Source organism: Oryx dammah, unplaced genomic scaffold (genome assembly GCF_014754425.2).
Source record: "Oryx dammah isolate SB20612 unplaced genomic scaffold, SCBI_Odam_1.1 HiC_scaffold_13, whole genome shotgun sequence".
NCBI lineage: Eukaryota > Metazoa > Chordata > Mammalia > Artiodactyla > Bovidae > Oryx > Oryx dammah.
In genome coordinates this window covers 21,545,361-21,560,206 of record NW_024070197.1, presented here as the reverse complement: position 1 = coordinate 21,560,206, position 14,846 = coordinate 21,545,361, and the positions used below count along the sequence as shown (strand labels likewise).

General features: G+C 46.4%; 1 protein-coding gene across 3 annotated transcripts in view; it reads right to left on the bottom strand.

The window, feature by feature from the left end:
- The window catches only part of CEP89 (centrosomal protein 89), a 78,663-nt gene that overhangs the window by 46,893 nt on the left and 16,924 nt on the right, over window positions 1-14,846 (bottom strand). For 2 of the 3 annotated variants that reach the window (XM_040253160.1, XM_040253161.1), the window contains exons 5-7: window positions 5,302-5,404; window positions 2,450-2,478; window positions 640-682 (exon numbers count right to left, since the gene is read on the bottom strand). In XM_040253160.1, the coding sequence (XP_040109094.1) occupies window positions 640-682; window positions 2,450-2,478; window positions 5,302-5,404 (175 nt within the window). Of the gene's footprint in view, window positions 1-639; window positions 683-2,449; window positions 2,479-5,301; window positions 5,405-12,717; window positions 12,903-14,846 lie in introns of those variants that run through there. The other variant, XM_040253162.1, reaches the window with a different exon arrangement.

Here is a 14,846-nt window from a genome sequence, read left to right as displayed (position 1 = left end):
GGTATCTCTAGGCCTCTCAGCTCTGCCTCGAGCCCCTGAGCAGAGCCCCATTCTCACATGGCCCCTCTACCAGTGCGTGTGTGGCCTGAGTGCTGAGGTGCTTTAGCTGCGTCCAGTCTTTGTGGCCCTATGGACCGTAGCCCACCAGGTTCCTCTGCCTGGGACTCTCAAGGCTTATTTGGGACGCCTCCCCCTCCCAGGGCCTGTCCATAATCCCAGAGGTCCATGTACCCGCCTCCATCAACCCCAGGCTTGAACACACCCCATACAGACACACAGCCGCAATGGGCACACATCCAATGTTTGAATGTTTGGACTCTCTCTCTCTCTTTTTGTTTTTTGGGGGGTGGGGGGTGGGTCACATCTCTTGGCATGTGGAAGCTTAGTTCCTTGATCAGAGATCAAATCCATGCCTCTTGCATTGGAAGGCCACCAAGGAAGTCCCATGAACTCTCTCTTTTAAGGCAAACTTAAAAGAAGTTCAACGAACTGCTATCTCTTTCCAGTTTCAAAAATGGGACAGAAGCAACAACCTTTACAGGAAAAAAAAAAAAGTGATCTTTATTTTATGTGAGACTGTACTGGGTATTCTCTGAAACATAAGTTTTTCAATCACAATGAAATTCAAAAGGCAAATACCTGGACAGAGGGGAGGTTTTTCACATAATGGTGGTTTTTCATCCTAGGGAAGGAAAAAACACGACAGTAATGAATTGATCTTAGCATCTTCTAAAAGCGGACTGGCACAAGCAGCAGGTCATCAAACATTTAAGCACTCCCCCCATCTTCATTTTGGCTCTTGTAGTTGCTCGTTTGTTTTAGCTTTAGAAACTTTAATAGTCACTGTTTCTTTTAAATGAACCTAAAACAGTCTTCCCCTCTTGGCAAGTTCTCTGAGCAGCAGGGGAAGTCCTGCTTTCTTCCTGCCTTTCTGTCCCTGAATTTGGCATCTTTTAACTGAAATACAGGTGATTTATGATAATGTATTAGCTTCATTGTATAGTAAAGTGATTCAGCCATACATCTATATTTTTCTAATTTTCTTCCATTATAGGTTATTACAAGATACTGAATATAATTCCCCATGCTATAGAGACCATCCATGTTGCTTATCTATTTTATATATAGCAATGTGTGTTAATTTCATACTCCTAATTTATCCCTTCTGCCTTCCCCTTTGGTAACTGTAAGTTTGTTTTCTGTATCTGTGAGTATACTTGTTTGGTAAATAAGATCAATTGTACTGTTTTTAGATTCCACATATAAATGATATATAATATTCGTCTTTCTGTCTAGCTGACTTCACTCAGTAGGACCATCTCTAGGTCCATCCATGTGGCTGCAAATGGCATTTTATTCTTTTTATGGCTGAGTAATATTCCACTGTGTGTGTATATGCGTGTGTGTGTGTGTGAGAGAGAGAATATGCACCATATCCTCTTCACGCGTTCATCTGCTGATGGACACTCAGGCTGCTTCCATGTCTTGCCTATTATGAATAGTGCTGCTGTGAACACTGGGATATATGGATCTTTTTGAATTAGAGTTTTCTCCTCTTCTGAATATATGCCCAGTAGTGGGATTGCTGGACGACATAATAACTAGTTTTTAGTTTTTTTAGGGAAGCTCCATACTGTTTTCCACAGTGGCTACACCGATTTACATTTCCACCAGCAGGGTTCCCTTTTCTCCACGCCCTCTCCAGTGTTTATTATTTGTAATCAGTCACTGTGGTCACATGCAGGCCCCACGAGTGACAGGCCACCAGTTCACATTCTAAAACATGTGACGTGACTGTAGGGGCTGAGCAGAGATGGACAAAGCAAATTCTAACTGGCCTTCTCTCCTTGGGGTATGCAAAAAGACCCCATAAGCTGCACAAAACCATGTTTTTAAAGCACTGAGAAAAGAATAACAAGACCCTCCTTTTCAACTCGAAACTTAAAGGAAAGGGAAGTCTTTGAATTTTTGTTCATTTTTCTACTACACATCAGCTTGATATTAAGTTTCTAATTTCTGTTGAAAAGTAGATAAGGTTATAAATTAACTCTACTGAGAAGTTTTTAATTTTTAAACTCCTTTGACATCACAGAATTAAAAAGTTAAGTAGAACTATTTCCATGTCTGCAAACTGGTTACTGTCTATTCATTTTACAAAGTAGAAAGCAAATGTAAGTGCTTTCTAACCCCTCAATACATTATATTCATTTTAAACTATGCAAAACATGAATTTCTTCATGTTTTAAAACTATTTTTTAAAAAAAACATTCAATAGTAAAGTGTACAATGACAGAAAAAAAACAAAACAAAAAGAAAAAAAAAAAAAAAAAAACCCTGGAAACAACTCTTAACTGAAGCTTTTTCCCCCAGAAATCACAAAAGTTGTTTTGAAATTATGGTAGAAATTCTATTTAAAAAGAAAATCCATTTTTAAAAAAAACATTCTTACCTTTAATTTCAGAACAGAATGTTTTCCATCTGATGAAAACAGAGAAAGAAAACTTTGTAAAGCGGAGAAAGACATCTGACAGCTCTGAAGAGTACAATCTTAGGCACTCACCTTCTGCATGTGAGCATAACCAGCCCATGAACCGGCCTAGCTCTGAACCGCCCAGCTCTGAACCTGCTCTCTCCCTGCTGCTCGTTCCTGACCACCTTCAGTGGCTCACATGACTGCAGAGCTCAGGCCAAGCTCCTCAGTGTGCCTGTGAGCCTCCCCGCCTTCCCAGCACCCGTGCCTGTGCCTTCCACCATTCCACCTGCCATTCCCCACGGGGGCTAAGGTGCCACTCCTCCCTGCCTCCTCTGCCTCCAGCAGCAGTCCACTGGTCAGATGCTGGTACCTCGACCAAAGGATGGCAGTGTCCAAGCTTCTTGGCTGGGTACTGCTAGGGTACAGGGTGGCTGGCACCTCAGGCTGGTAGCCTTCAGACAATAACTATCAGCTAGCATTTAAGGAGGATGTTCTGCTTCATGTGTGTGCGTGCTTAACTGTTCAGTTACGTCTGACTCTCTGTGATCCTGTGGACTGCAGCCTGTTATGCTCCTCTCGGCACGAACACTGGAGTGGGTTGCCATGCCCTTGTCCAGGGGATCTTTCCAACCCAGGGACTGAACCTGGGTCTCCTGCGTTGGCAGGCGTATTCTTTACCGGCTGAGCCACCAGGGAAGCCCTGCTGTGCATCAGTCATATGACTGAATTTAATCCTTCTAAACTTAGGAGAAGTGGGGTTAAGGAACTGGCCAAGTCTCACGCCACCTGAAAGTGACAATGTCCAGGGGCTTTTACTGCCCACCACAAGCCAAAATCCACTCTAGGAGCTTCACTCTCTCCCAACCACCTGTGCCCCCAGTTCATGTTACCAAGTGTGCCAGGTAACACTGCCTTTAACTTCCAACCCTACTTTATTGCCTGCTCCTGTTACTGCTGTGGCTCTCCTTAGTCTGGTGGTGCAATAATAAACTTCACCAGTAGAGGGTGCAAAAGAGACACTGGAAGAGGAAAGGGCTTTGGGTTCCTCATTTCATGGGTGATGTCTCCATCCCTGTCTCTTGTCCTGGGTCCCTCTTTCTCCCTCCTTTCCTCCCTCCTCCCCTCTTTCTAGATGGCCAGCAGCATTTCCCCACGGACAGCTCCTTCCGGAACTCCCCTACAGACAGCAGCCTTCCAGTGATTTCTGTTAGCACCACATCTCAGCTAACTTTTCCACCTGCCAGCGGGCCAGAGCTGCACCCTTGGGGGCCCTATGTTAACTACATAGGAAGCAGCTGTTCCCTCTGTTATTCCCATATTCCTTAGATTTATTTCTACCCCTTAATAGGCAATCCCGTTATAGTTAATAATTCTTGACATTAAACTTTCCCGGTTCAAATCACCACGGACTTTCTTTCCTTTTTTTAATTTGGCCACTCAGTTCCCCAGTCAGCTATCGAACCTGGGATGTTCACCAGGGAACTCCCTCACCATGTATAGATACTTTCTGTCTCCTGATTAGTTCTGACTGATAGTATGATGCATCAGGCTTTAGAAAAATAATGCAGATATTGGAAAGTGGATGGATATGTATGAACATACAGAGATATTCAGGATGTGTTATAAGATTTTTTTTTAAAAGGTAGTATCATGTATGTACATACACATTCTAAGCTGTTAAAATTATACTTGATGGAAGTACAGTTATGTATATTTAACTTCATGTATTTCTGTATTTTTTACAGTGAGAAAGTATTAATTCTAAAAGAGACATACTTTCTACTTGAACTTAACACACACATGGATTTTCCCACAAGGATAAAATATGCTGTCTAACCAAGTGGCATTTTCTGGCACACGTATTAGAAGGCTGGCTTTCTGTCTTCCAATCAGTCCCCTTGTGCTGACTTATATGAGAGTCTCCTTGAGCCCTGGGCTTCCATGGTGGCTCAGACTGTGAAGAATCTGCCTGCAATGCAAGAGACGCAGGTTCAATCCCTGGGTCAGGAAGATCCCCTGGAGAAGGGAATGGCTACCCACTCCAGTATTCTTGCCTGGAGGATCCCACGGACAGAGGAGCCTGGTGGGCTACAGTCCTATGGGGTCGCAAAGAGCTGGACACGACAGAGCGACTAACACTTATCTTACTTACTTATCTCCTTGAGCCCAGGCAATTCCCTGAGGGTCCTGATAAAGTAGTTATCCGTGCCCACTACATGCCAGGCTCTCCTCACTTCTCAAACACAAGCCACATATTAGGAAATGGAAAATGGCCTTTGCTATTAATGAGCTGAATTCTCTCACTGTGCCAAAGGAAATATACAAAGGTATGCTGTTCCAAAGTTGTATTATAAATATATCCATGCGTTCATTCATCCAAATCACCTGAAGTGACAGGCAGCCGTGGGCCAAGCCCTGCTCCAAGCCCTAGAGCCAGCCTGGTGAACAAGACAGACAAGCCCACTCAGCCAGCCCGAGGAGCTCACTGTGCGCCCATCCCGCATGGCACTGGTCGTGGGTGCAGAGAGGAAGGAGGGCATGGAGCTTCAGAGCCTGAGCCCCGATGCTCCCCCAGGGATCCTCTCACAACTGACAGAATGGCAAAAAGGCCTCCAACGTGAAGGCCTTATGCATTAAAGACAACCAAACACCCACGCAATCATTTCCACTGTATCCCAGGAAAAACAAAGCTCAGGGATCTTCTCACTTAAAATCATGGAACCATGGGATGGAGGTGCAATGGTTGTATGTTCCTCCAAATTAATCAATATTTATGGCCATAAAATGCTTTTACATGAAATTTTTTAAAACAATTTTTTTTTTTTTACCTTTTCCTTGTGTATTCTCTGGTGGAACAGGTGAGCCTGGAAGCCCATCTTGTTCAGAAACACTTTGCTCATCGTCAGTGTCCACCCCGTGCGATGATGGAAACTTTTCGTTACAGAAGACAGAGGAACAACAGGTGGTAAGTACTTCTGTATAAAACTTCTTCCCAACAAACTCAGCAGTCTTATTCCATACCCTCTCCACTGCTACCTCCCCTCCAAGACATAAAAGGACCACACCCGTGGGTCCCTCAGGAAAAGCCCAATGGCAAAGGCAGTGCCATCCAAATTATGCTCAAGCCAGCGGTCCCCAACCTTTTTGGCACCAGGGACCGATTTCATGGAAGACAGTCTTTCCACAGATGGAGGTTGGGGGTGGGGGATGGTTCGGGCAGTAATGCAAGCCACGGGAGCAGCAGATGAGGTTTCGCTTGCCCACCCACCGCTCACCTTCCACTGTGCAGCCCAGTTCCTAACAGGATAGTCCGCAGCCCGGGGGTTGGGGACTCCTGGCCTAAGCTATAGCGACCTTCACAGCTGTGCCGCACCGCGTCCCACCCCATGCTACCTAGGCAGCCTGCCTTCCCCATTCCTGCCACCTCCAGCCTTCTCTGTGCAGCGCCCAGTGCCACCGTACCCTGGTACTGATCCTGTGTTGTTCACCTCTACATGGGGCAAGAGCTGCCGACCAGCCCTGGGAGAACCCTCACCAAGGCAACTGTTTGGGATCGGGGCCCAGGATGCTTGCTGGCTAGGAGGCCACTGTGCTTCCTGATAGAATGGGACTCTCCCCCCACCACTGTCTGTGACAAATTCCCTTGCAGGGTCACGAACAGTGGAGCTGCCCCTCACAGACCTATAAGCCAGGTCTGGGACCACCCCAATGAGCAGGAGGCTGCCTCACTGGCAGGGCTCTGGGAGAGGGGGGTGTGAGGACAGAGGCTGCCCTTGGGGATGAGCAGAGAGCCAGGTCTTTTACAATAAGCTGAGGCTGGTGCTCCCTGGGTGGCTTCCCTTCCACTATCCTGAGTCTTCGTAAAATCCTGCTTATGTGATCAGCCTGGCTTAGCTGTGCTGTGCTGCAGGCCATGGAAGTTCCATCCCCATGGCTGGGAAGGGGGCAGCATTGACCAGCAAGATGCCCACAAGAAGGGGCATTTCAGGGCCAAAAGCTAAGGCTCACAGGCCCACCAGGCTGGGGGTAGAGGGCTCTGGGGTGACATGGCTCAGAAAGGTCTCCCACTCTACTCATCATCGAAGAAATTAAAAAGAAATTAATCTCTTAAGCTTTTAGCTCCTAGGGGCCATCTGCCTTGTTTACCCTCCCAAAGGTATATTAAGCTACTCACTTTTATTTAGGAAGTATGAAATGCTAAGGCGACTCAAATACTATCATGAGAAGTGAAAGTGAAAGTCGCTCAGTCGTGTCCGACTCTTTACGACCTCATGGACTATACAGTCCATGGAATTCTCCAGGCCAGAATACTACAGTGGGTAGCCGTTCCCTTCTCCAGGGGATCTGCCCAACCCAGGGTTCGAACCCAGATCTCCCGCATTGCAGGCGGATTCTTTACTAGCTGAGCCACCAAGGGGAGCCCAAATCCCATCATAACGATACCGTATTATAGAAAACTGCTTGTTAGTATCTACTAGTATGAAGGCAGATGGTACCTTACGGCTGATATGCCTTATGAGTATACATACGCCACTCGTCAGTATATATGAGTGGTACATACCCACCACACATGAATGTTCATAGAGCACTCTTCCTAAAAGCTCCAAACTGGGAACAATCAAATATCCACCCTTAGCAGAGCAAATAAGTTATTGGATGTTATAGCTGTCCCATGGGACACAGCAATCAGAATGAACCAACAACTACCACACACAATGACAGAAGGGTCTCAAAAACTCCAGAGCACATGTGATGTACAATTAAAGTCACAGGATCTTTAGGATGGGCTGTGTGCTCACTCGCTCAGTTGTGTCCAAACTCTTTGTGAGCAGCCCACCAGGCTCCTCCGTCCCTGGGATTCTCCAGGCAAGAATACTGGAGTGGGGTGCCATGCCCTCCTCCAGGGGATCTTCCCAACCCAGGGATCAAATCCAGGTCTCCTGTATTGCTGGCAGATTCTTTACCGTCTGAGCCACCAGGGAAGGACAAAACTAATCTAAGGTGATTTTTCTAAGATCTAATCTGCTCTTGGAGTCATCATAATGATACCATATTATGGAAAACTGCATTAAAACTCACGGGGAGGACCCAGAGAGATGTTATGGGGAGGGAAGTGGGAGTGGGGTTCATGTTTGGGAACGCATGTACACCTGTGGTGGATTCATGTCAATGTATGGCAAAACGAAAACAGTATTGTAAAGTAAAATAAAGTAAAAAAAAAAACAAAAAAAAAACTCTAAAGTTTTAATGTAAAGCACTGTTAAAACTACCAAATACTTCAGAGTGTGAAAATCACCTGGGTAACTAAACAAAAGTTGTCTGGGTGCTGAAGGGAGAGAGGTGGAAGCCAGGCACCCCAGCTACAGTGCTGCCATCCCAGTGGCCAGGAGTGGCCTTTGCTGCATCCGTCTGCAGCCCTGGCCTAAGCGCCTTCATTCTCCTCCTGGGAGAATGACACTAACTAGGATTTTAAAGAGTAAAATGTACATGCTAGAATTTACAGGGTGATTATTAGGGGGTGGGGGGTGGGGTTAGCTAGTATAACTTTAAGCTAGTTGAGGGAAAGCAATAGAACTAAAAGGTCCATCAATCCAAAAGAATGGAAGAAGAAAAAAGGTACAGAGTAAAAGGACAAGCAGGGAAAGCAGGAATGACAGATTTAAACCCAAATGTACCCATGAATACACTGAACATAAAAGAACCAGAAGCTCTAGTAAAAGGACAAAGGAAAGTTTTGTCAAATTTGGTTAACAAAAACTATACACTGCATTGCATTATAAACCTTCTCTTTTTGGGGGGGGGGGCAGTTGTGCAACATGTGGGACCTCGGTTTCCCGATCAGGGATCAAACCCTCGTCCCTGCATTGGGAGTCCAGAGTCTTAACCACTGGACCACCAGGGAAGCCCCAAATTGTACACTTTAAATGGATGAATAGTATGATATTGATATGGGAATTGTACCTTGGTAAACGTAAAGGAAAAACAACTAGATGCTGTTTGTAAAACACAGCTAAACATAAGGATGTAGGAAAGTTAAAGGAGAGAAAGAAATAGACCGTGCAAATGTCAAAGAAAGATGGAGAATGTCAGACGAAAAAGACTTAAAGGCAGATCACATTTTCAGAGAGAGGGAGGGTTACTTTATAGCGACGAACTGTTCAATTCACCAGGAAGGTAAGATTTTAAATTTGTAAACACTTAAAAATGTAATCAGATGTAAAATAATACATCCTCCTTGACTTCACACTTACACAATTCAAAAATTAGTCTGTGGGATCTTTTCTCACCTGGAGGTGAAAGTACAGTATTGGAAAGCCTGGCAGCACAGCAAGGGCACCTCAGTGTCTAGATCCCTGTGACTTCGGGGTGAGCTGACTGTAGAGCCATCGCTGGTGACCGTGGGGATGCACAGGGTCCAGCCCCAGACAGAGCTTGCACCTTCCCAGGTGCCTCTCCTCAGACCAGTGATGCCAACGTCGGAGCCCCATCCACAAAGACACACTAAAGAGACACGACTGGTGGAGCAATAGAGGGGTCCAGCTAGCTCCACCCCGGGGTCAAATCCAGGCAAGAGTGTGGTCAGACTGTGCAGAGAACCCAGGTAACTCGGGGGTGGGGGTGGGGCCGCAGGCAGCTCTGATCTGTAAGGTGGAGGGACCTGTGGGCCTGCAGTGGGACCTCTGTAGGTCTCACAGCATGCTGGACCTCCCCTGGTGTGGCATGTTACAGGGAATGAAAAAAACGTTTCTGACCCATGCTTCCTCACGGCTGTATAGGTGGCTCAGAGGTTAAAGTGTCTGCCTCCAATGCGGGAGACCTGGGTTCGATCCCTGGGTCGGGAAGATCCCCTGGAGAAGGAAATGGCAACCCACTCCAGTATTCTTGCCTGGAGAATCCCATGGATGGAGAAGCCTAGTAGGTTACAGTCCACGGGGTTGCAAAGAGTTGGACACGACTGAGCGACTTCACCTCACCTCACTGCTACAAGGTGGCAGGGTGTATTCTGAGTGACTCTTGGAATCAGCGGGAGTGACAGCTTGGTGCCTGATCTGTTCTCCTGGCCTTCTACTGCCACCAGCGGGGGTCAAGCTCATACAGAGGTGCTTGAATTGCTAGAGCAGAGCCAGTGATCTACACGCATACACACTAACCATGGGGATGTGTGTGTGTAAATGCAGACAGGGAGACTGCAGGCACCTCAGCCCCGCCCACTCAGCAGTCAGTGCCCCGCTTTCTACCTTGCCGAGAGAATCCCGACTTTGTTTGGTGCAAGTAGGCTCGAATCACAGTAATCCTTCTCTGCTCAGCCAGGAACCCGTCAAGGGACGGGCATGTGACCCGTGAGCATCCTGCTGGCAGGCCTCTGGAAAAAACGTTCCCTGTCATCAACACAGCACTGCCTGAAGGACCATGCCCCGCTTCCTTCTTCTGTGGGAAGAACCGTCTGCCTCTGGTGATCACAAAGAGCAGGCCAAGGGAATTTCAGGCTCCTGTGTTCAATAGGCAGCTGAAATAATTTTGGAATCGTCCACCTTTTCACTTTGTTGTGTGGGAGTTAAATGTCTGTTATTTGAACCTTCTGTCTATTTGATTATTTGTAGGCAAGAAGATGATATAGACACAAAGTGGCCACAGAGGCCTGTCCTGGAGAGAAGAGGAGGGATGGAATGGCAGGGGTTAGGGGTGGTGTTTGCTTAAAAGCAGCATCAAACGTTTTTATAAGACATGGAAATTCATGTATACTTGGGTAACAGAAAATCTTAAAGAAACTGAAAGTTAAAAACTGCAGAGAGAAGGGGGACACTCCTAATCCTCAACCGCAGCAGCAAGAGTCCCCACTATTCCTTGGTCTCCAGAAGTTTCTAGAGATAACTGGTTCACACCTGCATGAATGATTCCTCTCTGGACCCAAGCATACGGTGGATACTCAAATACCTGTGGGTAGTTGGCTGGATGAATAAATGAACAAATGAATGAATATATCGTATTTTATGACAAAATGTTCTGCAAATCCACAAACGCACCAATAGCAAGAATGTGTGACAGAGGAGCTCTAATAACATCAGTGATTTCTATTTGAAAATGGTAGTGGCACCTCACTTCAGCACTCTTGCCTGGAAAATCCCATGGACAGAGGAGCCTGGTAGGCTGCAGTCCTTGGGGTCACCAAGAGTCGGACATGACTGAGCGACTTTCCTTTCACTTTTCACTTTCATGCATTGGAGAAGGAAATGGCAACCCACTCTAGTGTTCTTGCCTGGAGAATCCCAGGGACGGGGGAGCCTGCTGGGCTGCCGTCTATGGGGTCGCACAGAGTCGGACATGACTGAAGCGACTTAGCAGCAGCAGCAGAAGCAGCAGCAGCAGGTATTTTGGGCTTCCTTTGTGGCTCAGCTGGTATAGAATCTGCCTGCAGTGTGGGAGACCTGGGTTCAATCCCTAAGTTGGGAAGATCCCCTGGAGAAGGAAAGGCTACCCACTCCAGTATTCTGGCCTGGAGAATTCCATGGACTATATAAGCCCACGGGGTCACAAAGAGTCAGACACAACTGAGCGACTTTCACTTCATTTCAGCAGGTATTCAGACTACACTCTCCTCATTTAAAACCTACTGAAATCAATTAAAAGAATGAAAAGAAAGAAAGAAAGCTTAGTCAATGGCCAGAAAACAGATACCAAACCTATGAAATTTGGAAGAGAGGGAAAATGTCAGAAGCCGCCAAACCTCGTCAGACTTCAGGAATGCCGATGCTCTGACAGTCACAAAGTGTCACAGGTACAAAGGTACAAAGCGATCCTCCGATGGGTGCGCTGACAGCAAGGATGTGACGGTCCCAGGAGACGTATAGTCATTCCCATGGGGCAGATGGGAGAGCAGGCGAGGCTGAAGGGAGATGCTGAGAGAGCCCTCCTTTACCCTCCAGAATCCAATTCTGTACTCTCAAAGAAGCTAGAAACAGCACAGACTGACATGAGGAATAAGAGAAGAGATCCAGGAGATCAAGAAAAGTGATAATGCAGGACTTCCCTGGTGGTCCAGTGGCTAAGACTCCACACTCCCAATGCAGGGGGCCCGGGTTCGTCCCTGGTCAGGGAACTGGATCCCACATGCCCCAACTAAAGATCCCTTGTGCCACAGCGAAGACCCAGTGCAGTCCAAAAAACAAACAAAAATATTTTTGCAGAAAAAAAAAAGTGATGAGGCCACAGAAGAATGTGTGACATAAATCAGCAGAACTCAAAAAAGCAAAAGGCAAAATGAAATAAATACAGAGGTAAAAATTATACTGTATGCATGCTCAGCTGCTCAGTCATGTCTGTCCCTTTACAACCCCATGGACTGTAGTCTGCCAGGGTCCTCTGTCCATGAAATTTTCCAGGCAAGGATACTGGAGTGGGTGGCAAGAAGCCATAAAACACAGTGACAAAGGCTGAGACGGATAAGGGTACACAGAGGAAATTGCACAAAGTGTTGTTGACAAGAGAATGGAGGGACAAGGGATTAGAGGAAATATACCAGACATGGAAGACAAATAAAGGAGATCCAACAAACGCATATCTTGTGTTCCCAAAGGAGCACGGAATGAACTGACAGTGAAACCAGTCAAAGATAAAAGAGGGGAGGAAAATATTTCCCAGAAAATAAAAAAAGGGAGGTGGAAAATCCGTGTCTTCAGAATTACGTAAACTAAATTTCAGGGAAAAAGGACAGAAAATAATAAACACCACTGTTAATCCTAGTGACATTACTGAACTTCAAAGGATAAAGATGAACCTACAAAAGTTATCAGGTGGAAAAATCAAGTGACCTCAAATGAGAGAAGGCTGCAACCCCTTCTCTGCTGTCACTCTCAGCGGTCGTCTCAGAAAGGTTATACATGGTCCCAAGCGGCCAAGTACCCTTCCTTTGTAACACTCATCATAATTCTTAACTGTGGGACTAGGGACCCTTGTACTGATTCTCCAGCGCCTAGCACATGCCTGGTACTCATCAGATGCTGGACAAATAGGTGTCAAATTATTTACCGACCCAGAGACAGTGTGTACGCTGACAGTCCTCTACAGGATGGAGACGCTGAGGCACAGGGAGGTTGTCTGACGTCCCAAGTCATACACCTGGGAAGCAGAGAAGCCGGGGCTTGGACTCAGGTTTCTGAATCCCCCAGTGCTGCTCTTGTTCCTGGGCTCTTGTATCATGCACACTGACCACACATTCACACAGCTCGCTTCCCCTCCAGCCTTACTTTCTGTGGCACCAACAAGAAAACTGCTGAAAACAAAGACTTGCTTTCCATTTGCTAGGCCATTTCTGGGTGGGTGCACGAAGATGTTTGCCCAAACTACCCTGAATCACAGAGCGAGGCATGAGGCAGAGACTCACACCCAAACTGCCTGGCGTGGGCTGGTCTGTGTCCTTATCTTACTAGTGTTGATTGAAAAGAATAAAGGCATAAATTATTTACCTGAGATTACAAAGTGCTTGTAGTAAAACTAAGGAGCAAATAAGAAGTAAGTGTCTAAAAAAAAAAAAAAGAGAGAAGTGTCTACAGTAAAAATAATACTTAAAAAAACACTAAAACATACTCTATAGGCACTGTCTCCTTCACTGCTAGCGCCATCTAGTGATTAAACAGTAGTTTTACATGCGCCACACACCCATTCTCTTCAAAGATACGTGTTTTAATCCTTAAGAACAAACAAGTCTTTACGTCTAGCTGACAGTCTTGAGTTTGGCCACCTCATGCAAAGAGTTGACTCATTGGAAAAGACTCTGATGCTGGGAGGGATTGGGGGCAGGAGGAGAAGGGGATGACAGAGGATGAGATGGCTGGATGGCATCACCGACTCGATGGACGTGAGTCTGAGTGAACTCTGGGAGTTGGTGATGGACAGGGAGGCCTGGCGTGCTGTGATTCATGGGGTCGCAAAGAGTCAGACACGACTGAGTGACTGAACTGAGCAGTCTTGAGAGGCACAAGGACTGTCAACACAAATTCTGACTCTAAACAGGAGAAACGGGTTGTCCTGATCGGAATCCTGCCTCTGCCACTGGGTGGTGGGCTGGCTGATCCTGGGCAAGTCATTTATGCTGTTCCCTCACACACATACCCACACAGGTGTGAAGTAAATGAAGTGGCACGTGTGAGCTGCCTGTGCGTGTGTGTGTGTGTGTTAGCCACTCAGCCAAGTCCAACTCTCTGTGACTCCAAGGACTGTAGCCCACTAGGCTCCTCTGTAAGAATTCTCCAAGTAAGAATACTGGGGTAGGTTGTCATTCCCTTCTCCAGGGGAATCTTCCCGACCCAGGGATCGAACCCAGGTCTCCTGTGTTATGGGCTGATTCTTTACCGACTGAGCCACCAGGGAAGCTATCAAATGCTCAGGAAAGCTCAATGTGTCTTCTTCCCCTTGAGGTACAAATCCTGAGACTGTGGGAAACTGAAATCCCTGTCCAGCTTCAGGGCCCTTTCATTCGTTCCTCTGCAGGTTATGATGAGGCCTTTCAACTGCAATCACTTACTAACACTCCACCTCTGGCTCCGCTCCTGGGCTGTACGAGGAAAGCTTTCCTCTTGGCTGGCATGTGCAGAAAGGTGGAGACCTGCACCCACACACTGCTGCTGGGAAGGCAAATGGCAACTACTGCTTTGGAGAACAATTTGCCAACAACCAGTGGGGTCCACGTATCAAGTGTGCAACGGAGTAATCTAAATGTTCCCCAGTAGGTGAGCAGACAAATAAACTAACGTGTATGCAACTCAAAAACTACAAAGCTGAGAGGAGGAAAGATGGGTTCCTGTATGGTGACCTTCGTACAATTAAGTATATATACATATAGTAACACATTTGTTTCCTGATACTTATTTGCATCAAAATAATAAAAACAGACTTCCAGAACACATCCCAAATCCAGGAGGAGATGGCCTTCTAGGGATGAAGCAGATGGGAGACAAAGATTTCAACCCTAACCATAATTTTCTTTTAGTAAAAAGTGGAAGCAAAAAAAAAAAAAAGATAAGATACTTGCTCATCCTGGAGAATGAGAACATTAATGTGTTACATTATGTTCTATATCTCAACTGTGGGGGTGCCTGGCTATGGAAAACGCACCCATTCAGCTTTAATAGACGGCGTCAAACAGTCCCTCTGATAATGGTGGTGCCAACTCCCACTCCCGCGGCCCCTCCGCATCCCCCCCAATCCTTGACACTGTTCATTGCCTTGCTCTACTTTTCAAAATTTTAAAACAAATTTCTGTACTGTACATGGGTCCTCGAGCCACCAAGAAACACTGGCCTGAAAAATTAAATTGTGTGTTCGATTAACAACAAAGGAGCTTATGGAGGTCACTGTTATCTCTCTCCACTGAGGT